This window comes from Oreochromis niloticus, linkage group LG3 (genome assembly GCF_001858045.2).
Source record: "Oreochromis niloticus isolate F11D_XX linkage group LG3, O_niloticus_UMD_NMBU, whole genome shotgun sequence".
NCBI classification, from domain to species: domain Eukaryota; kingdom Metazoa; phylum Chordata; class Actinopteri; order Cichliformes; family Cichlidae; genus Oreochromis; species Oreochromis niloticus.
This window is the reverse complement of record NC_031967.2, coordinates 39,117,827-39,141,996: the sequence shown is the minus strand read 5'-3', so window position 1 is coordinate 39,141,996 and position 24,170 is coordinate 39,117,827. Positions and strand designations below refer to the sequence as shown.

Below are 24,170 nucleotides of genomic sequence, written 5' to 3'. Positions count from 1 at the left end.
TGGCTGCCCTTCCCCACTCTTGGATTCCCTGGACTTTTCCCCCTTGCACATTTTGTATATAGCACCTGGTGTGTTTGCAAACAAACTGTTCAACCTTTTTAAACAAAGTCCTGCTCTTGAGTTGTTTCATTGGTAAAGTCCAGCACTAGGTCGGTGGACCAATGACATAAAAATCCAGACCCACACGAGCAAGACGCAGATCCTGCTAGGCCACATCACGGACAGTCAGGTAAGCTAAACAGTAGACAACGGCCAAAACAAACAGGCAGATGAACTAGACCCAAAATACTCAGGCACTTGCAAAATTCACTAGATCACCAGTAGTGTCAGTAGAAGACAAGAAGATTTATCATTTGTTAAGATGTATCAAAGAATATATAAATAAAAGATAAAAAGATAACGGTGAGTAGCGCCAGCAAGTCGCACCAGCGTTCACTCAACCGGAAGTTTGATCGCACCCACCCAGGTAATACAGGACCCAGCTGTCACATTAATGTGTTGTTTATTAAGCACTGAGTTTTGTCTGTAAGTTTCTTTATGACATTTTAACAGGCGTTGCCTTGTGAAGTTTAAAACAGCACCTAGTATGGAGTGTAGAGAGACACAGGTAAATAGAAAAAAACACAAAAAACAACATCTGCCTGAAATGATCAAAGTGAACAGGAGAAAAACTAATGATGCCCTTCCACTTCAAAATAACGCTTATGATGCAAACACTGCAAAACAGTTACATGAAACATCACATCCTATTTAATACAACTTAAGCAGCAATGATAAACTGAAAAATAATCACATCTCAGAAATATTTGGCTTTTTTACATAAACATGGGACACAAATTAATGGTAAAACCTGAATCGGCTCAATACAAAGTTATTTGGATTTGTCACATTGAGCAGGGGCACAGACGCTCCCTTCTCCTGTAAATATGTAAAATGCACATACTTTTGTCTAATCCTCTATTTGTAAATCTACACAACATAAATCAATGCTACAGTATCTAGATGTGAAAGTTCCAATATTGAGACAGCTGGTGTATATGTCTGTGTTCATAGTCTGAGAAATTCCAAACAGGGAAGAAAACACAGTAACTAAACTAAAGGCAGCTGCAGCACATGATAACAACGTTATTATGAATAAAAAAAAATAAAACACCTACTGAGTAAAACCAGATTAAGAAAATAACCATCATTATTTTACATTATTTTTAATTTTGTCTTCATTAAAGTAAATGATTCATTTCCAGGTTATTTCCTTTAACATTTTCATGATTTTCAGCTTTTCCAAATCACTTTTTGATTTAATGATTTCTTTCTTCCCATGATTCTTCTAAGCAAGTAAACTGAAAAAAATCTGACTTTTAAGTTGGGATTTTCTTCTTTTTAGGTCCAAGAAAATGTTTTCCTTTTACATCATTCTCATTTACTTTAAACTTTTTGACTGATGCAATTGTAGTACTCATAGGGGCAGTTGTTGATTTGCCAGATGTGGTGGAAAGTGGGACAGATGTTTCAGGGGAAGAGAAAGATGAATTATATGTGGAAGAAGAAGACGCAGAAACCGAAGTGGTAGCTGTGGATGTAGTAGGGGCAGATTTACTTGACGTTTTTGGGCAGGAGCAGTTAGAGGGAAGGTTTGAATACAGATGAGTAACTGTTGTATTTTTAGGACATTTTGTTTTAGGAAATACTTCAATTTTCAGCTCTCTGTGGAGTTTTCCCAAGGTCCTTGTCTTCAGATGTTCAGGTTTATGATCTGTGTTGTTGCCCCAGTGTGCACTTGACAGCCAGCTGTTCTTACTGTGACTGTAGCAGCAGAAGGCCGACCAGAGCACTGAAGGAATATTGATCCTGTTGTTGAGACTGTTGTTGCTGGGCTGTGCTCCGATAACTACAAAGCCTTCTATATTGCCATTGTTGTTAATGCAATATTTATTCAAAACACATTTGATGCATTCCTCCATTTTATTCCAGCTTCCGCTGTTGAACTTAATTATTTGTGGAACAATGTTAGTCAGAGTAAAAGTAGAATTTTTTTTTAAATCAGTAGATCCATAAGAGTTTGGAAACAAGTGTCCTCTGCTAAAACCTGTGTTTTTGTAGTCTTTGTTCCCAGCCTGGTTCTCGTAATCGATACTGTCGTTTGATGGTCTCATATTTGGATTGTCAGTTGTGTTTTCAAGCTGTCAAAATCAAAAGGGTAGGTCAGTAAGTCATGCATGGTTGTTGCTAAATAGATTGACAGATTAAAAGAGTTTAGTTATCACCTCATGATCATTTATTTCAGCTGATATTACTTTTTTTTCATCTATAGAGCAAACTTAAACTGACATAATCTAAATTAATTTTAGCCAAACTCAGTGAAGCCGAACTCAGTGATGTCTTTAGGAACATATACTGAACAATGCTGATTATCACTTTGTAATGTAATGTAATGGAAAACATCTGTAGAGCCCTCAAATCATAAGCAGAGTTACTGAATTAGTAGAAATGGTATCAGCAACACTAGAGTGTTGGAGTCAGCCTGTACATCGAGTAGTTTATCATGTACGTAGGCCTGCACTGTCATAATATTTTATTTCAGTTTGAAAGCTGCATCACAGCAGTTATTATGAAGTAACATATAACAGTTATTACACATAACTAATAAATATTGCAAATATTTAATATATACCTGTGGTTCAATCATCCATATATCGGGTCTTCCAGATATGTTCCCATTGAACTCTGCAGCAGAAAAAACTGGAATCTTGTTCTGGGTGTCGTACAGCGTCACAAATGTTCTGGTGTCATTCAAAGTCTGGCAAATCAGCTTGTATCTGTTTTGGTTCAAGATTTTCCCTCTCTCCAAAATTCTTGTGATGTTTGGTGGAGTTTGCTGCAGAAAAAACTCATTACACTTTTCCACTGATGTCACCACTTCAGTTTCAGTGGGAACAATGGACAGAAGGAGGAGAGCAGCGAGGAGCAGGAGCTGCTTCAGTAATGTCATCACCGCGCCCTGATTCATCTGGTCAGAGGAGAAACCAAAACCTTTATAAATTATTACATTTAAAGAGGCACAGTTAAAATTTACCATATTTTCTGTCTCAGATAAAGTTTCAAATAATGAGGTAAATACATGCACAAATAATCACTAAAACTAAGGATCAGGACTACCATAAATGCTTCCTTTATCCTTTTCTTTTTCTACTCTTGAACCTGTGTGATGTCAAAAAGGCGTATAGCAGTTCAAACCTTCTGTTTGCAAAGGACGTGTAGTGAGAAGCTGGTTGGATTAACGGGAAAGGAAATAAAGCAGTTTATTTCAGGTGAACAAAGGCCGGGCATAAGATAAGGATTAAGGATTAGCTTGAACTGTGAATCATAAAAAGGTGTCTAACCATAGAAAATCTGGCGGTTGAAACCTGCATGTGAAGCTGCATTCTTACACATTTTAAAACCAATTCAAGCCTGTTAAGTGTCTTTCTTCATCTATCTAAAGGTAAACACAAAGTCAGCTCAACAATAATTAAGACTTTATATACTGAGGCTTTCAGACTCTCAGGTTAAAGCTCAGAAAACTATTTCAACAGCAAATGAGAGCAGGTAAACAGATTCTGCACAAAGAAAACAAAAAGTGTGGATCTTTCACCCCACGGCACGTACACGGACATGTCATCAGTGCTGAATACAGACATATGAAGGTTTCGTCACTCTGACTAAAATTCACTGAACCAGCAGGAAATGAAGATCAAAACTTCACGTTTGATAACCATCTATGGGCAGAAATCTGTGCCATCAGAAACTGAATTTGAATAAGTTAAATTTGAATTTGAATTACTCGGATTGAATCTGAATTGTAACTTGAATGAAAGCTTTTGAAAACTGAATTTGAATTAGTCTAATTTGAAATTGAATTTATGGTTTGAAAATGAATTGATTTGCTTTGAAACTGCATTTTATCCTTTAAAAATTCAGCTCTCGAATAATTTCACATTCACTTCTCACCATTCAGTTTCAGTTCTACAATTCAATTTCAGTTCCAAAATTCAGTTTTTTGGGACTTACATCCGGTTCCGGTTCAAGCGCAGATTAATAGAACTACAGACTGATAGCGTTACTGACGGAATCTACAGCGTCTTGAGCTGAATTAAGACTTCAGAAGTCATTCGTCATGTCGAATGACCAGCGGATAAACTCTCAGGTTGGTAATGTATAAGAACAAGCGTCATGTTAACAATTGATAGCCGTACAGTAACTTTTATGCTTATTGTAGCTGCTAGCTAAAAACGCTAATTTAGCCTAGTTTGCCCTGAATTCAGCTTTGACAAATATGATCGACTGTTTCTAGTAGAATTCCAAAGTTGTCATCTTGTACCCTGTCAGAGCCCTGTATGCTTGCAGAGACCCCTACAGTAGGGAAACATGCAAAACGCTGTCCAAACCTTTGTATTTGAGCTTTATTTATGTCTTACACAGCATCCCAACTCTTTAGCGAACTTAATAACTTCAGCTAAAGTGAATAGTTAATCTTATTCATTAGTGCAGCATTACTGGATCACCTCTGTTTGAAGTGATATAATATGATATACAACTATCACTGTGTTTAACTATCATAATAATTCTTAGGGTACTGAGTGCATGCTTAATTAGATTTTTTTTTTTTTTTTAAACATACTGCTCCATTGCTATGTTTGACAGGCTGAAGTTGTCGGGTCACCTCCTAAATCGACCATCTTTTACAGGTGTTTTGTGCCAGAAATGGAGTGTCCACTGAAGACTGAAGATACTGAATCTCTACGCCGTGCCATTGATCCCTCCTGTGCCTTCATCTAGACAAGAGACATCAACTTAACCACTCTCACATGCTCTGTACCTACATCACCTTCCCTGACAGTCGTAGCTTGGCTCATCTGAGGGTGAAATTATAAGAATGTGTTATTTTGCAAAGTGCTCTCTAGGGTTCCTAAATAAAATATGGCATTGAGGTCATTTCTTTTGAATTAATCCCTTCTTCTGAAATATAAGAACCTCTCCTGGTTTAAATGGCACTTTCTGTTCCTTACTTCCTGTTCCACTCCCAACCCCAAATAGATGCTGACAAGCTGACACAGTAACATGGAAGAGGGAAAGAAGCTGGAAAGGACTACTACAAATAAACCTAATGCCTAACAATGAAAAATGTAAAATAAGAACAATAATAATAATAAAGATAAAAGATGAAGTAACAAGTTTTTTGTTTTTTTGTTTATTCCAAATGATCATCCAGATGTCTGTGACATGTGATGACAAACACCATAATGGAAGGCCTTAGTCATCACATGCTTAAACTCATCATATATTTTTGCATATGCTGAACAGGCAGTCAGACATGCTGTAACTGTGGGGTAGAAAACTGCATAAACACCATACGGCAGGGGTCTCAAACTCCAGTTATCAAGGGCATGGAAAAGTTGCATGACACCGGCCTTCGAGGAATGGAGTTTGAGACCCCTGTCATATTCCATATGACAGGTTTTGGTTGAACTTCATGAAGACTCTGAAGTTTCTCTTCTCTTCTGGCAGAACAGGAATGTCGCCTTGTCCTGTGAGCCACCGTAAGGATGTACTTAGAGTAGAACTGGAGTGTCACCGGCCTCAGGCTCTTCACCTTTTCAAAGACAAAGCAGTCATTTAGATAAAATATTAGATATTGTTTACCTGTAAATGCACAAAGAGAATTTAGAAATGTAATTATTGTCAAGAGTGAACAAGCACTGATAGTGTAATTTACAGCCGTGGCCAAACGTTTAGAGAATGAGAAGTGTTGTTTATTTACAAAGTCTGCTGTTTCAGTGATAGTTGTATATCATATTATATCACTTCAAACAGAGGTGATCCAGTAACGCTGCACTAATGAATAAGACTAACTATTCACTTTAGCTGAAGTTATTAAGTTAGCTAAAGAGTTGGGATGCTGTGTAAGACATAAATAAAGCTCAAATACAAAGGTTTGGACAGCGTTTTGCATGTTTCCTTACTGTAGGGGTCTCTGCAAGCATACAGGGCTCTGAGAGGGTACAAGATGACAACTTTGGAATTCTACTAGAAACAGTCGATCATATTTGTTTGTCAAAGCTGAATCCAGGGCAAACTAGGCTAAATTAGCGTTTTTAGCTAGCAGCTACAATAAGCATAAAAGTTACTGTACGGCTATCAATTGTTAACATGACGCTTGTTCTTATACATTACCAACCTGAGAGTTTATCCGCTGGTCATTCGACATGACGAATGACTTCTGAAGTCTTAATTCAGCTCAAGACGCTGTAGATTCCGTCAGTAACGCTATCAGTCTGTAGTTCTATTAATCTGCGCTTGAACCGGAACCGGATGTAAGTCCCAAAAAACTGAATTTTGGAACTGAAATTGAATTGTAGAACTGAAACTGAATGGTGAGAAGTGAATGTGAAATTATTCGAGAGCTGAATTTTTAAAGGATAAAATGCAGTTTCAAAGCAAATCAATTCATTTTCAAACCATAAATTCAATTTCAAATTAGACTAATTCAAATTCAGTTTTCAAAAGCTTTCATTCAAGTTACAATTCAGATTCAATCCGAGTAATTCAAATTCAAATTTAACTTATTCAAATTCAGTTTCTGATGGCACAGATTTCTGCCCATAACCATCATCATGAATTCTTTTAATGGTGTAGAGTGTCTGTTATGTAACAGCCAGACAAGTTCAGCCCAAGTGACCTGAGATGGAGTGAAATTCAGTTTCAGTCTGCCCCAAACAACTCAATAAATCTTTAGAAAATGTGATTCTACTAAACTTTTATTCTGCGTTTCATGTTTAATCCTTTTTGGAATGAGGTAAACATCTAACCTGTTATGAGTTTAGTTAAGCTTAAGAGAAAGTTAAGAAGAAGGGTTACAGTAATGGAGTTCAGAATCAATTTTTTCTTTTATTTTTTTTTAACTTTGTGCTGCTTTAATTGAATTAATGTATACTTCATATTAGTTTGTACAGCTTGTTGTGACTGCTATGCTAACTAATGAAATTTGGTTTTACTTTGTTGACTCCAAATGTGTGCGTGTGCGTGTGTGTGTGTGTGTGTGTGCGCACATCCACTAAGATGACCAGTGAGGTGATGAATAAAATAAAGAAAATAGTTCTTACCACTTCAGGTTTCCTTTATGGGTTAACAGAGCAGTGGAAATGAGATAAATGGTGCGGTGCAGAGTCACCCTCCTTAAATATAAGTTAGGCTCAAAGAGGAAGTAAGTGCCTACTCAGAATTTTGTTAAAGTCTGTATGTTATGATTATTGTCAGTTTTACACAGTGTGTAGTCAGTGTATAGTCTAGCACCTCAACTTCCTCTTTTCTCCTTTCGTCTCTCATTCTCTATCTATGTATGCATACAAACACACACACCAACGTGTGTGTGTTTCTGAGAGTCAGCGGCCTGTGTGATAAGCAGAGCACAGCTTTAAACACAGTTTAATAGTGTTTGTAGTCAGCAGGTCTGTTTCCAATGTGAAGGGAAGACTTGGAGTTGCAGGTTTGACAGGTCGAGTTGCAGCAAACAAGACATTGCTGTGTGTGTGAGACTCTTATTGGAGAAAAGACTTCAGGATTGTACATTAATTTGTTTTTCTTCTTCATGTTAACACTTTGAGATGTACTGTCACACTAATGTGGTTTGTTTGACGATGGTGATACAGCAGTCTGTTTTCACAGTAAGTTACTTTATTTTAGTCTGAATGTTCTGCTTTTCGTGGTTGTTCTCAGAAACATTATGACTGTGAAATGCAAGGCCTTCATTCAGTTTCTGTTCCTGTCATCTTGTTTTTTTGTGTTGTTTTTGTGTCTCTTTGCATGTTGATCTCAAACAGACAAGAAGCCAACTTAAAAATTAGCTTGAATTAGGACTGCAACTATTCATTGAGAAACTCAAATATTTTTAAAAATCTTTGCAAAGTTTTTACTTCTGTGCTTCGTTTAATGCACGACTCTGTAGTGTCACTGTGCAAACGTTTCACCCACATTTGCATCTGAAGAAAGACCTGCAGTAGAAACCATTGCAGGAACAGGGGTGTGAATGAAAGATATGGCAACACTAAGCAAACAGAGGCTACAACAGCAGCAGTGAAGATGATGCTGTCATAGTTTAACATGGAGTCTGTCTGCAGGCACACAGCAAAGAGCAAAAAGGTGGAGCCTGGACTGCACTGGAGCAGAAAATAGGCCCCGACAGTTTAGGTACAGGCAGCCAACCATGACCGCGCTACTGTTTATATCACGCATACACATATTATGCATATATATCTCAGTTTGATTGTTAAATGATATCTAAACAGGTTGTAATCAGGTCGGTAAAGCTGTTGTTTAATTAGTTACACTGCAACATGTACTAATTAAAAAGCCAAACTTCAGCTATCAGCAGTGTTCAGTTCTTAGAGTTATACTCATAATAAATGTGCAAGTAAAAAATGATCAGAGCAAATATATTCATTTCACAGGCCCAGTTAAATTCCTCGCATGTAAAATCAACAACCCGTGCATGTACAACTCAACAGCGGGCGCACAAATAAACCATTGCATACACCGATCGGTTTTCTATCGCCCATTTGCGAGGAGTAACGGCACCCGCCATTTACGAGGTGCACCTGCTGCTTGCTGCACAGGGAGGAGAGGGGCGGCGGGGAATTCTCTGGCTGGCTGGAGCAGCATCTAATAACCAGCTCGCAAAATAACAAACTAGGGCTGTCAGCGCTCCAGATGGGTTGAATGCATTAAACATTTTAATTACGTTAATCATGATGACGGCGTTAACACGTTAACCTTGACAGCCCTACAACAAACAGAAGACATGATATAGACTTAGAATTTGTACCGATGTGTTTTCTAAATTCTATCACACACATGTACGTGAAAAGTGAGCGCGAGGGCCCTCTGTGCACCTGCTTGCTGCTGCTGCTGTGCTGAAGTCTCACACACAACTTGTTGAAAGGGGAGGGGGCGTGCTGCTTCCAAATAGAGCACATTTCATTCATAATATTGTAAATCCAAGCCCATTATGAATTCATTATGTTTCCTGGGTTATGTGAAATCCCAGGAAAAAAAAACCCTATACAAGGTGTAGGTCTATTAGAGTGGAGTGCAAAATTACTGATGGAAGATGGACAAGAAAAGGTCAAAGCCATCAGGTCCTCAGTTTAGACAAAAAGAGAAAAGAAGAGAAGAAACAAGCAACAGATACAGGTAAGCAGATGTGTGTTTGGATAACAGCAGGTATTATACACCCTGAAACAAGATAACATTCATTAGTAGGGATTGGGAACACTTCTTTTTACCTTTGTTAGCCACTCGGCTATGATAGTAGACAGTAGACAGACAGTAGACACTGATGTGGCTTATTGAGTCTTTTGGACTGTTCAGCACAATATTAATTAGCCAATAATTGGAGGAGGTTTATTGCTGATTTGTCTGCTATTCTCAATGTATGATAAATTATAATGACTGTTAGCCATTTGCACACTCTCTCTGTCTTTCACTATATAAAATATTTGTCTGGTTAAACTCAGTATGGTTCCGACAACAGCTTTCACAATAACATAAGTTAATGTACAATTCTTTATATGTTTTGTGTGTGTGTGTGTGTGTGTGTGTGTGTGTGTGTGTATGTGTATGTGGCTTGTGTGTGTCGGGGGAGGGGGCACTAAACAGGCTAGGACCGCCCCTGGGGACAGCTATAAGCAAGGCTGTCCTGAGAGGCCGCAATAGGAACCACAGGAGCTCTGCAAAAGAGGGAGAAGCAGTTACTGGCAGGTAAAGGACCAGGTGAGTAAGGAGAATCTGACAAAGGCATTGTGGGCTTACAGGGCCAGGCTAGCTTCAAGAGGCTTTCTGTGGGAGAATCCAGAAAGGGGCAGTGCAAAGGGAGGAATGGTTCCCTGAGTTGCCAAGAGAGTCGGGGCTTGCAGGAGGAAAGGCAGGTGAAGCAACTGGATGATGATTCCCTTGATGAGAGCTGACGACAGAGGTGGAACAAGGAGGTGAACACTTCCTCTGAACAACAGGCGATGAGTCCAGGGCGGGATTGTATGGACACCTGTGCACAAGGGAGCAGAGTTAAACATGAAGACAGGACGAGGGCAGAGCGGAGTGTAGACGAAGCCTAGTCACCACAGTAAGTGACTGAACGAACTGGCGATGAGTAGTAGGCAGCCCTGGCTTAAATAGGCCTCGTGTAAAGGACAGCGGATGGGGCTCAGGTGCGACATAGGCGGCTCCGAGAGTAGCCAGGGTGCCATCCTGATGACAAAATTGAAAACCCCTGAGCTGCTCCCACGAACCATGACATGAAAACTAAAAAATACAAAGCTTCAAAAACCTGTGAATCGAGATAAACTGACATGACTCACTGCCACTGAGGACACAGAGGTTACATGAGCAATAACCTTACTTGGATATTAGCAATATATTAATTATAAATAGGCAATTTTACCTTGAAGTTCAAATCTGACTGACTCAAATTCTAAATTGAATACATCTCACTGTAGTGAAATCTTTTATAGAACACATAGTTGAATATGTGACATGGTTAGGTTTACATCTTGGGATTATTATTATTATTATCATTATTATTATTATTATTATCATCATTATTAATAATAATAATAATAATAGTAATGTCATTATTATTGTTATCCTGAGTTACAGGGTAAGAATAACGTTGATTACCTAAAAGGAACATTTCTTTTTGTCACCTGTCAACAATGTAAACATGCTGTGATACCCTGAGTTACAGACAGAGGGCTTCATCGTACACTGGAAGTTATTTTAAATTATTCCTGAAAAGTTAGTTTTGAACAGACATTGGGCTGCAAATAAAGGCAGCATCTATGCCACTTAATAGTCATTCACACGTTTATCCTCTATAACAGTTTGATCCTTTTTGATTTCCTATAAAAATACTTTACCCAGACTTAAAATGATGCCTTTTTGAAATACTGAAGTGTATTTTCCTACAGAAAACACAAAATGCACTCTTTGATGCTCCAGTTGTCATTTATTAGAACCACAATAACATTTCAACAACAACAGTTCAACATGGGCTGCATGATGACACGGTGATTACCACCACGGCCTCACGGGAAGACGATCCTGGGTGTGAATCCATCAGTTTCCTGGTCTTCGGTGTGGAGATTCTATCTTCTCCCAGTGCTGGTGTGGGTTCTCTCCAGGTACTCCAGCTTCCACCCACAGTTCAATGATGCGCTGGGTTATATGGTTATTCTCAGATCTGTCTCTCAACAGTTCTGGTAATTTGTCCATAGCTCCTCTCACCCTTTGACAGCTGGGATAGCCTCCAGCTACAACTCAACCAGTTGAGTTGTAGCTGGTACTACAGCTCAATACTTCGACAAATACTTCTCTTATCTCTATAGCTGTTGGTGAACACATCATTAAACATTCTTCTGTAAACCAGCACATCAGTGTGTGTAAATATTGTCTCACATCTTCCCTGCTTTTGCTATTTGATAAATTTCTGACATTTTCAAATAAAATGTAAAGTTGTATTTCAATATTTGAGGGAGATGATCTCAAAGCAGTTAGTGTTGGTCACATCATTTACTTTGAGTATGAGTACACTGTATTACACTGTACATGAGTACAGTGTAATAATCACAATGATGGCTGAACTCTGACTCTTAAGTAAAAGTAAAATAACAGCGCTGGCAGATAAAATACCCAAAATGCAGGAAGAATAAATGTCAACAAGACAAAAACAAAGAAAGGAAATCTGACAAAACACAAGAATCAATCAGGCACTCAGGAGGGCAAATAAAGCCATGAAATCAAGGCACATGAGACAGGCAAAGTACCAAAACCCAAACTAAAGAAACTATGGTCATTATAAACACGGGAAAGAATAAACATGGAGATTACAAAGCAGGAACCACAACTTAAGAAATACTTTATAAGAACCCTGAAACAAAAACATTATTATTTCATTAAATCACATCTGTACCTTTTACTTCATTATCATCTCAGGCATGAATGGTTAATAAATATGTGGTTTAAATCAGACATTTATGATTAAAATGTAATATAACTGCTTATGTTAAAACCATGCTAAATTTCCCTTTATGCATATTAAATGCTTTATGATTATCTTTGCTAGAAAGATATAATCCAACTTCTTTTATTTTTAACTTCTCTACTCATTTTAGGAAAATTGTAATGTTGATGTTGTTTATTCAGCCAAAAGTTGGGATTGCAAGCTTCTTTCATAAAGCATCAACAATATTTCGATTGTGATGTGGTCTATGGTATCTGTCTGTTAGAGAACAATGTTTAGAGAGACTCTGGTAAGAAAAACAGCATGAAATGATCAATAAACCTGAGAAAAACTGATGATGGCCTTCCATTTCACAATAATGCTTCTGATGTTCTCCAAGGCACCACCTCATCTCATCACTCTCATCTACTCTAAACTTTTTGACAAATGTGCTAGAAATCTGGACAGTTGCAGCAGTAGAAACACTGGTTGTAGTACCCAGAGGGCCAGTTGTTGGATTGCCAGATGTGGTACTGTAATTTGGAAATGTGGGGGAAAGTGGGACAGATGTTCCAGGTGACGAGAAAGTTGTGGTGCTGAGAGGGATCGGTGAGTTGGATGTAGAAAAAGAAGACAAAAGTGTTGAATCTGAAGGCATAGCAGTGGTTGTAGGAGGAGTAGATGTACTCTTCTTTCTGTTCCATTATTGTCAGCAATGGGATTTACATGCAGGTTCTGAGTAAAGCTGAGTGACACTTGTGTCATTAGGACAGTGTTTTCCAGGAAATGCTTCAATTCCCAGCTCTGTGTGGAGTTCTCCCAAGGTCTTGGTCTCCAGATATTTCAGGCCATCATCTTTGTTCTCACCCCAGTGTGCACTTGCCAGCCATTTGTTCTGACTGTGACTGTAACAGCAAAAGGCCGACCACAGCACTGAAGGAATATTCATCCTGTTGTTGAGGAAGAAGCTGCTACTGGGCTGTGCTCCGATCACTACAAAGCCTTCTGTTTGTTTGTTTTTGTTAATGCAGTAATTATCCAGAATGCATTTAACACATCTCTCCATTTTTTCCCACCTACCATTGTTAAATCGTCTTCTTTGTGGAACAGCGTTAGTCAGGGTAAAGGTAGATCTTTTGTCAACATCATCAGATCTATAAGAACTTGGAAATAAATGTCCTTTGTCAAACTGTCCAAGGTTGAGGTAATCAATGTTCCCAGCCTGGTGGGTGTAGAAGATGTTCTTTTCTGGTAGTATCATATTGGCATCACCAGTTGGGTTTTCAAGCTATAAAAGTGAAAGTGATATATTAGTGATCCATGCATGGTTGCTGCAAAGTGGACTAAATGTACATTTATTAATTTGTTGATCAAAGTTGTATAATTTAAACATAATAACAGCCCGCTTAAGGTGTGAGCTTTACATATTTTAATGCTACCATTTAAAAAGGCAAACTTTGATTGACAAGTCTGCTGTTGCATAGGAAATATACAGATGTGTCCTATATCACAAAAAATGCAAAATCTATGTAGCGTCATCAAAATATAAGTGGGATCACTGAATATAAGTAATAAGTTAAAGCAGTAATACTTTATAATAATCTCGGACTATTAAGCATTAGTGAGGTATTAGTATTACACTGTAAAATGTAATATTGTGTTTAATTAAAAATATTAAATAGGCTGAACTCAATTTTTATCAATTTGTTATTAGAACTCAATTTAAATAAGTTACCAGTACTTTTTATGCAAAAACGCTGATAAACTCCATTTATTTGAGTTGTCTTAACTTAGAAAAACTAAGTAAGCTGGAAGTTTTGCTTCTCAGTGCGGAAGGATGAAAGATGTGTTTTGAAAATGCCACGTGACTACCGTCCTCCTCCCTCTCGGATCAGTCCGCATGTTCACGGTGCATTTTTTATGGAATATGTTGAGCAAACCTGGAGAAGCGTCAGCTCAAGATATTATTGTTGTCATTGCTGTGGATCTTTAACTGATACACTGACTTGGTGAGTAAATGTTTACCCTTGTTCAAACTGATTTTGTGGCTTCTCTTAGTTTAGCACCAGGTTTAAAATCTTGCTAGCTAGTTAGTGTTAGCCTAGCGTTGCTGCTGCCGCTGGGCTCATGTTACTTAAAAATTAACACCACAGCCTTAAAAACCTTACATAAAACTATGTGGTGAAATTTTCTGTTGATTGTTTGAAATAAATAAGTGAGATAAGAGCCCAGACAAAATTCTTCGGGAGGTGCAGCCGTTAGGGGTGGGGTAGGTAGGTGTGGGATGCAGTGTTGCCAACTCCTCAGTAAGGAAAATCGCTATTGGCTGTCCTAACGGTGTGTTCACACCGAACGCGATAGGCGCGAGCGAAAACGCCCCAAACGCCCCTAATTTGACGCGTGCACATTCGCACCTCGAACGCGTGTCCAAGAAAAATCCATCGCGCGCAATTTTGACGCGCGTGAACCGGAAATGTGGGAGGGATGTGGGAGGAAGTTGTGCCAGACAGTATCTTTGCTAGACGGCAGCTGTCGAGCTAGCGTTTCTATTTACTGTGGAGAGCAGAGCAGCAGCGTTAAGGACGTCCTCGCCGTACCTGGGTCCATCAAGTCCTCCAGACGGGTGAGCAGTTTGGTGAGTTTCACCACTTGCTCCAGGAGCTGCGCCTGGATGACAGCCGATTTCAGCGATATCGCCGTCTTTCCCTCGCCCAGTTTGAGGACCTGCTGTCCCGCGTTGGTCCAAGCATCGCCCGCCTAGACACCAACTACAGGCGCTCAATCCCACCTGCAGAGCGCCTGTCCATCTGCCTGCGGTTAGTAAAAGTGTTTAATACGGTAGTCCTTTATTGATACCTGTGCTAATATGCTAAACTATCGTTTATACACTGCTAACATGGATGTGCTATGCTATCAATGAATGCCGTCGGTGTTTACTGATAGCAAACTGTGGTATGGAGACGACTGTTTATAATATTTCTAGTGATGCTTGAAAGGTCTCATCAAGTCCCGATTTAATTCAATTTATGCTGTTATCAGTGTTTGCATTGATAGCATGGCTGTGGTGTCTATCAGTGTATGCTCTCTGTGTTTGCTGATATCAAACTGGTACAAGGGCCACTGTGGGTTAATCTTTGTAGTGATACTCACTCCTTATTTACACCTGGTTTAATTCTGGTATAGATGAATATTTGTATGTAATCCTGGCAGCTGTCAGACTCTATAACAGGGGTCACCAGCCTTTCTTTAAACTGAGAGGTAGATAAAATTGTGAACAGTTTGGTTCATCTTTAGTTATATGGTTCTATCTTGATAAGCTATGTCTTATCACAGATTAATTTTTCAAAAATATTAATGATTTAAGCAAGGAAAGGGCTACATGTCAACATACAACTCTTTATTTCTATTAATGTCTTACTTCATTCCTGCCTGATTTACATGTTTAGGAATTATGAGTGATTGGCTCACTGTAGTGGTAAAAGTTGCTACCAATCAAATTATGATATGGTAAAGTTAAAACAAAACACAACTGACTGTTTTATATTATATCTAATATATATTATGTAATTATCCTTATAATTAGAAAATGTTTTATGTAAGATTTATGTTTTGTAATTTAAATCTGACATCACAAAAGTATTTTGGAATTTGAATAATGTATTTTGTAACTGCAGTACACATAATACTAATTTTGAACAATTTTGTCCAGGTTCCTTGCCACCGGGGACTCCTTCAGGACCATCGCGTTCAGTTTCAGAGTCGGTGTGTCCACGGTGTGCCAGATCACCCCCCAGGTAGCGACGGCCATCTGGGACTGTCTAGTGGGCGACTTCATGGCTGTGCCTTCACCTGGAGACTGGCGGTCCATCACAGAGGGATTCCAGGAGCGCTGGAACTTCCCTCTCTGCTGTGAAGCTTTGGATGGGAAGCACGTCCAGACAAAGGCCCCCCATATATCACATAGGAGACACACACATTGATATACACTAAATATTTATTTCATTTCTTTTTTTGTGGTGCCCAAATTTATGCTCCTGCTTGATTTTGTTTAAACAATTATTGCACACTTTTTGTAAATCCAGTAAACTTCTTTTCACTTCTCAAATATCACTGTGTGTGTCTCCTGTATGATATATTTAACTGACATTTTTTATTGTAACAACTAACGATTTATACAGGAAAATAATGGCTATTAACAAGGTTGCCCAAACCTTTGCATCCCACTGTATTAGTATATTCTGTCATTAGTATAATATGAAATAAATTCTACATGTGTCAAGTCGTGTGCCAACATTTGCTGTGTAGTAGAACTGAGACATTAGTCATTATAAAAATTTATTTGAAATAATATTAAAATTCTCAAACAGAAAAACATTAAACATAAATATATAAAATATAAGTATTTACAGAGAGACAGGAATAAAAAGGACCCAGCTGCTCTCCAGAGCAGGAACAAGGCTGAGGAGGAAATGCTCCATTGCAGACTGGCGTGGCCTCTTCAGGGACACCAGGATGGCCAGCTCCACTGCCGATGGACCGTCCTGGGACCCGTCCCTCATCTGCCTCGGAGCTGTCCTCCTCTCTGGGCCTGTAAAACAGCACAATACACAAAGAAATGAGAAGGCTGCTACTAGATTTTAATTTCAACATTGAAAAAACAAAACAGGATATAATCAGATTAGTTGTAGATATTTAGTAAAGGTGATCACAAGGCAATCCCACACCGAGTAAAAAGCTATCAGTGCTTGCTGTACATACCTGTGGGTGCAGCAGCAGGAGCTCAGGGACTGGGGAGCCAGGAGAAGCAACAGGGGATGCTCTGCAGCAGAATCAGTTGGTTCTATCAAGACAATATTAACTGTTAACAGGTTGAATACAATAATCATAGAGAAAGTATATACAGTGGTCCCTGTTTTATTGCAGCAGGGGTTCTCAGAATAACTAGCCCCTCGCCACGCACTTTATACACTTTTTTCCCCACACACATGAACATTAGTCACAGTTCTCACAAGTTGATTCTCAAAGTGCAAACCTTTGTAGATTGCAAAACGTAAAAGTATTTTTATGCCGCGTTTTGTCTTCATCTGCCTGCCACTTTCGTGCGCCTTTTCCTTTTCCTCCCGGTGCAGGTGTCTATTTCCGAATGAGGGTCATAGTTATGAGTGTTTTTGTGCTGTTTTTTCTATTGGACGTGATGGTTATCAAAACCAAACATGATCAATTTGGCAAGCGCAGGAGACACGACACGGAGGAGATTTGTCAATCAGGCTGCAGAATGCAATGCTGTACGGTCCAATGAAAAATCAGCGAAAAAGCGAGGCAGTGACGGATGAGCGGGACCACTGTGTGCTGTTTATTAATAAACAATATATTCCTATATGACAACATGCATAAAACCAGAACGGTATTTGTACATCAGTGGGAAAATAGCGGGACAGTAGGCGGGCTTGCTAGCTTTAGCGCGGCTTCATCGGGTCAGTCTGAAAATTAAAAAGAAGAACAAATGAACTTACCAGGTTGCCCGATCTCCTCACTTCTGTGCCTCCAAGCTCGGTCCTTTTTATTCCTGTCCCGGTAGAAGTAGCAGCTAGCATCGTATAGTTCTGGACGATTAGCCACTGCGTTGATGAGTTTTTCCTCCATACTGAATGAAGAATGAAGGGCTTTGGTTTGATCTGCCCCTTTGACCTGGTTACAGCCACGTCACCAGGCTCCTGATTGGTTGACGCGGCGCGACTTGACGCTGGAGTTCAAATTTTTCCAACTCGAGCGGTAGAGGCGAAAGACGCGTATGCACAAAATGCAACACAAAAACTCACGCGCGTGGTTTTTTCCGCGAGTCAAACGCGCCAGACGCGCTACACTGACGCGCGTTTCAGGCGTTTTGGCGTTTTGGCGACGCAAATCTGCTTCAGAATTTTCGCCGGACGCGCAATCGCGTGTCATCAGCCTCTTTCCATTGACTTTACATGTAAACCTGACGCTCTGGCCGCCTCTATCGCGTTCGGTGTGAACGCACCGTAAAAGTCGCCAGAAGTCGCTAAATGACATCATCGCCTAATTTGCATAATTGGTCATGCTAATATAATTGTAACCTACGTTGTTGGAGAGAGAAATAACATTGTGTTAGAGACATAAAGTGAGTAAAAAACGTCCTAAATGCATTTAGAATTTATTTAGAACTACAAATTAAATTTATTTTAGCAATTATTGTTTTTTTTAAAGTCAGAATTCCAACCCTGCTCCTTTATCCGGGCTTGGACTGGCAAAAAAGACCCGAAAGAGGCACTCTGGTGGAGTTACTTTGTGTGTGTGTGTGTGTGTGTGTGTGTGTGTGTTTATAAGTAGTTTTAAACCTCGTGATCCACAAAACAGCATAACAGTAAAAGAAGAACTGACTGCTTTACAGTCAGTGCGGCAGCAGCGGCTTCGCTCATGCGCGATTCACTTGCAGTTCGGACGCATAGGTGTGAACATCGTCTGCCCTGATAGCAGCTGGGGGAGGACTATCCTCCGCCTGTGAGCGCTTTGGTACGGGCGAGGTGCCCACGGCAGCACCCGCTGCTTGTTGAGAGTAAAAGCGATACCCACTTTCACGTCAAAAAGTCGTCATAAATAAATCTCCAATAACACCAGAAAAAGTCGCCAGATTTGTCGCTAGTCGCTTTTTAGAAAAAAAGTCGCTAAGGGGGTCTGAAAACTCGCTAAATATAGCGACAAAGTCGCTAAGTTGGCAACACTGGTGGGATGTGGGGGGTGGATAACAGAGCTCTCCGAAAACGTGGAAGCACTTTTGCAAATATGTGATATTGTGATAAATTAAGTAGATATTTGAGCATTACACAGCTACATTGTCGCCTGAAAATATCTTAAAAGGTTATTTTGTTACCCAGAAAGGGTAGTCTGGGGAAAAGGAGGATCGCATTTGTCGGCCACGATTGTCGGAGCCTGTGCGTACTTGTAAGCGCGGCAATGGCGGAGGAGCGCCGCTGAAAAACTTATTACTTTTTCTGGTTCACAAAATAAACTTTTAAGATATTTTCAGGCGAGAATGTAGCTGTGTAAATTTCAAATATCTGCTCGATTTATCAAGACATCACATATTTGCAAAAATGCTCCGACGTTTTCGGAGACGTCTATTTTTTTTTCATGTTTTGTGGCAGCTTTAGAACATCTGTGGCATCTATTAATGTCAAATCTAGCCTTTATTTAACAACATAAGCAAACTCTATGTTACAATGATTGCACAGCCATTAAGGATCAAATCAGTTTCTGAAAAATGTTCTGTTTTTTCTCCCTCTGCTTGCTTCTTACTGTCTTTGAGGCTCGGGACCAGCACTCCTGCTGTTGGACAGAAAGACATCAGTAAGTATTTTGGTTTTCCAATATATTAGCAACTGTCAGTGACATTTATATTAATCAGGCTGAACTTTAATCATACTTTAGATCAGCCTGTTTTACTTATTGTTTTATTTGTGCTTTGGTTTGGGGAAGTTGTTTCTTTACTGATCTTTTCCTGTCTTCTGTTATTAGACTTGAGATATGACTGCACTATGCTGTTGCTGGTGACCACAGTTAATTCTACAAGACATGCTGTGTAAGTAAACAAACAACAACAGTTTGGTCTGCATTTCTTGAAAGATCACATCCCCCAAACTTAGTTTAGAGGGTCTACACTGTATATAGTGAAGTCTGCAAGTTTTCTAACAGCAAAATCTGTTTTGTGCCCAAAATCATTTTGCACATCATTAGAATGAAAGTTATTGGCCATATTTGCATAGCCCTTTTTAAAATGATGCTTTCATGACATTATTGTGTGTCGGTTGGTGGTCAGGGCTATCCAGACTGACAATTTGGGACATTGAATGTCACCTCTCCGGTGGGGAGGGGGCCTGAGATCGTCTAAATTGGAGTCTGTTCTATACCAAATGCAGAAAAAAATGTTTTAAGAAAGCAATTAAGTTCATGTTCCAAAAAATATGATTGTTTGCTTGCAGGACAACAGGAGAGATGAGTCCTCTGTCACAGATGGTGTGGTCAGTGAAGATGGTCGCCTGCAGGTTCAAGCTCATTGCATCTCCAACCCACATCCACTGCCACTGTACTTAAGGGAAGTTAAAGACTTTCTTCTGCACCTACATTTGGATCACCTCGATCCATGACAGTCATTCAGGCAGTAATGCCTGGACTGGAAACAAGCATCCTTAAAATATTACAACATTCCAGCTCATGTGTTGGAATGGAAAACAAATGTGTTGTTTAAATTAGAGACTGCACTTGTGACAGAACAATAAATATAAGTAATGTAAGTACAAAACAAACTGTGGTAGGCCTAAACTTATTTTCAGAATAATTACATCTGAGACTTTGTTTCATTGTAAAATTATAACAGTGATGGCAATATAATTGTTTGTTGTTCAGCAGAACAGTGTCCAGTATGTTGGCTGTTATACTTTGTTGTGTTTGAAAATAAAAGTTGGGCTCATTTTAACATCATTACAAAAAGTGTTGTTAATTATTTTTAGTCATAATCAGGTTACCACAAATTGTTTTTTCATTTAGTTGAACTTAACATGTTTGTCAGTAGGTAAACAATTAGTATAGTACAGTCAGAAATATCAAGTTATTCTTAATACTGCAGACTTGCAATGAATAAGTTGTCCTAACAGTCATCTTAAGTAAGCTTTACTTAGTTTTTTTGAGGCAACGAGTTTCCATAATTTTTTTGAGTTCTGGGAACTAACAAGGCTGTACAGTGTACTCAAAATGAGTAAGTTGCCCTAACTTGGTCATCTTACGTAAACTTGATCCAATTTTTTTGAGTTCTGGGAACAAATGAGCTTGTACAGAGTACTCAAAATAAATAAGTTGTCCTAACTTAGTCATTTTTAGCTAAGCTTTACTCAATTTTTTTGAGGCAACGAGTTTCCATAATTTTTTTGAGTTCTGGGAACTAATTAGATTTTACAGTGTAGTACATACTACTGAGGATTACTCATCCGTAGTATGTAATGTATAAATGCAGACTTGAAACACTTTCATTTTCTTTTATAAATGCTTTATGTGGCAAAAATACTCCTCACTTTAAATGCAGTCAAACAAAGTACTAAATAACAATTAACTGATTGAATTAACCATGAATTACAGTATGAAATAAGTATTAATACAATCTTTATTAGAACACTCACAAACAATGAGCTCATATCTAAATTGCTATGTATATAAATCTACATTTAAATACTTTGTTAATCACTTTTTCAGCCTCTCTAAATGTTACCATGAACGTGTTAAACATGAGCTTATTAATTAAGAGGAAATGTTTTACGTACTAATGCCTCAATTATGGTTAATAGAATGACATTATTATAAAGTGTTACCATAAAAGTTTTGTAGTTCACTGCAGTGCTTTAGTCCCAACAGCAGTAGCATAGCACTGTGGGTAGTTTAATTTTAGTGGTATACTAATATTCACAGTAATAAATGTGGTAAGTATTATCATCATGTAACACTGCATTATGAACATATTTTATTACAGCTTAAAAAGATGTATTAAAATTGATGACTGTTACTAATAATGATACCTGTGGTTCAATCATCCATTTGATCTTGGGCCTCTTGCCTGCAGGTCCCCCTCTGTACTCTGCAGCAGAAAAAACTGGAATCCTGTTCTTGGTGTCGTACAGCGTCACAAACCTCCTGATGTCTCTCAAAGTTTGGCAAATCACTTTGTATCTGTTGTGGTCGTTGATATTCCCTCCCACTAAAATTCCTGGGATGTTTGGTGGAGTTTGCGCAAGAAAAGACTCATTACATTGTGCCACTGATGCCACCACTTTGGTTTCAGTGGGAACAATGGACAGAAGGAGCAGAGTAGCGAGAGGCAGGAGGTGCTGCATCATCAATGATATCATCGGTGAGCCCTGTGTCATCGGGTTAGAGGGAAAAAAAAGACAGATATTACATTAAACATACTTCGTCATTCCCTGACACATACATATAGATGCATAATAACCCATAACAGTCCGGACCAATTTTACAGTCAGGAAAACTGTGGGAGAGTCAGTGTTCAAACTTTAATAGAAACTTCCCTCAATGTGTAAAGTAGCGGTGTCACCTGTGTGACTGTTGGTTCTTAGGATGAAGGTTTCCAATTATGAGCTAAGTTTATGTCCAAGTGTCTATTCTAGGATTCCAGTATCATTGAGGTGAATTCTTTTTAATCATGTAGAACGAATCCAATAGCTTTTGTTTTTAAGATATTAATAAAAGCTTTTAGAGGTCATCCAAGGTCAACCAGCTCCTCTCTTTACTGTGAAAAGGTTGTAAAACATAAACCAGTATAGGATATTATTTTTTATCATGACCACATTCTTAAAAGTAAAAAAAATTAGGTTAATATATAATATTTAAAATAAACCATGCATTCTGTGAACACTGAACCCCACCCACTCTTCACACTTTCTGTTTACAGAGGACCAACAGTCAGAAGTCAGTTGGATTAAACTGACAGAAACTCAAGCAGTTTTTCATCATCTACAGGAAAACACAAAGTCAGCCAGACAATAACTAAAACATAATTCAATAAGGCTTTTAGATATTCTGAGTTGCTTCAAAACAGTCATTCTCAGCTTTTCTCATTTAAATATCACTACTGCACAAACAGCACACACTTAGACAGAATTTCCTGTTTCATCTTATGTTTGTTTTTGTTTGTTTTTTGCTGACAAGAGATAAGAGTAGGACTGTAGGTAACATACTGAAACATACATGTGCCACCTGTTCTCAGAGGTGATGAATACATTTATTTTACAAAACACAGGTGAAGACATTCACAGAGAAGAAAGAAAGCTAACCTTCAAAGTAAAACAGGAAAGCTGAATCAGGAATCCAGAACTTTGAAACTTGAAACACCAGAACAACAAAACCAAACAGAGACTGAAGCTTGACAATATTCACTGAGAATCCTTTTCAGTCACCCAAATTACAAATTAAAAGATGAATAAAATAGGGATAAGTGGAGAAGTTCTTACCACCAATGATCTGTGAAAACCAGCAAAATGACCTTGTAACAGGTTCATACAACAGAGGAAACAAGACAGCCAGTGAGGACCTGAACTGCCTTCCTCACATATAAACTGAGCTAAAGAAGAAGTGTAGTTTTGGTGTTCTTCAGTGCGGAAATGCTTCGTAAATTTTCTCAGAACCCAACCAAACATTTTTACATGCATCATTTTCCACATTAAAGTGACTTCACCTTTTATTTGAGTTCTTTCTAAGAAGCAAAGTGTATTTCATAAAAAAGCAATGTTACTGCAATAAATAACACATTTTATATTTAAAAAAAACATTAAATAATAAATAAGTATATTTATAATATAATATAACACAGCTCATGAAAGGTATTACATTCATATACTGTAGATGCTAATCTGAAAGTGCTGCTGAGTCTGCAAGTGCTCGACATGTTTTTTGTTTGTTTGTTTTTTTTCGTTTTGTGTGTTTTTTAGGTTGTTAATGCTGTTAGTACATTAGCAAGTAAAGAAAAGGATCTGTTGTTAACTTCAACTTTAATCGCGTTTATTAATAAACATATTCACTGTTTTCTGAAGTAAAACTTTCGATCCTCAAAGAAAAGAAAAAAAAGACAACTTTCTCACTTCGGCAGGTCTAACATCATTTGGTGCTCGTCTTTTCGAGAACAGTCTTCAGATGGACTTTGTTATCACAAAAACAACATGAAACAACAAAACAACAGGGGCCAAAATTGAATCATCACCTCATATTTCACAGAGGAAGATGCTGAGGCTAAGATAAAGTTATATGAAACCTAAATTACTGTGTCATTCTTCACAAGAAACTAAACGTATATCTCAAACTGTTGATTGTAACATAAAGAGGAAGGACAAATTAATGGAAAACCTGAAGCCTTCTCTTTGACAATGATCAGTCAAATCTGTCTACAGTTTTATTTTGCATTGTGTGTTTTGGTGAAATAAATAAATAAATAGCCTAAACTCATACAACACAACATAATACAACAAATACAAGATAGAGTAACTATAACTGTACAAAGGCATACAAAAAGAGCAGTTACACAATAACTTTATGTGAGAAAACTTGACTTGCCATGACTTACAACAAC

At 38.4% G+C, this 24,170-nt stretch overlaps 2 protein-coding genes across 4 annotated transcripts; both read right to left on the bottom strand.

Annotated features, from left to right (window-relative positions):
- LOC112843133 (uncharacterized) lies at window positions 1–7,263 on the bottom strand. 2 transcript variants are annotated; one of them, XM_025901013.1, is made up of 3 exons: window positions 7,140–7,263; window positions 2,672–3,007; window positions 1–2,180 (listed from the first exon to the last, which is right to left on the bottom strand). In XM_025901013.1, the coding sequence occupies exons 2-3, from the start codon at window positions 3,005–3,007 to the stop codon at window positions 1,359–1,361; spliced, it is 1,158 nt and encodes a 385-aa protein (XP_025756798.1). In that variant the 5' UTR covers window positions 7,140–7,263; the 3' UTR covers window positions 1–1,358. The 2 variants fall into 2 exon arrangements, with proteins under 2 accessions (XP_025756798.1, XP_025756795.1); XM_025901010.1 differs by lacking the exon at window positions 7,140–7,263 and having other exon boundaries at window positions 2,672–3,324.
- A 2,398-nt stretch (window positions 7,264–9,661) lies between these two features.
- Window positions 9,662–23,312, bottom strand: LOC100703935 (endonuclease domain-containing 1 protein-like). Of its 2 annotated transcripts, XM_025901016.1 has the most exons (4): window positions 23,059–23,312; window positions 22,882–22,929; window positions 21,610–21,948; window positions 9,662–10,075 (listed from the first exon to the last, which is right to left on the bottom strand). In XM_025901016.1, exons 1-4 carry the CDS (start codon window positions 23,266–23,268, stop codon window positions 9,692–9,694), a joined length of 981 nt encoding a protein of 326 aa, XP_025756801.1. In that variant the 5' UTR covers window positions 23,269–23,312; the 3' UTR covers window positions 9,662–9,691. The 2 variants fall into 2 exon arrangements, with proteins under 2 accessions (XP_025756801.1, XP_019210289.2); XM_019354744.2 differs by lacking the exons at window positions 9,662–10,075; window positions 22,882–22,929 and adding an exon at window positions 12,337–13,316 and having other exon boundaries at window positions 23,059–23,303.
- Window positions 23,313–24,170: the final 858 nt, after the last annotated feature.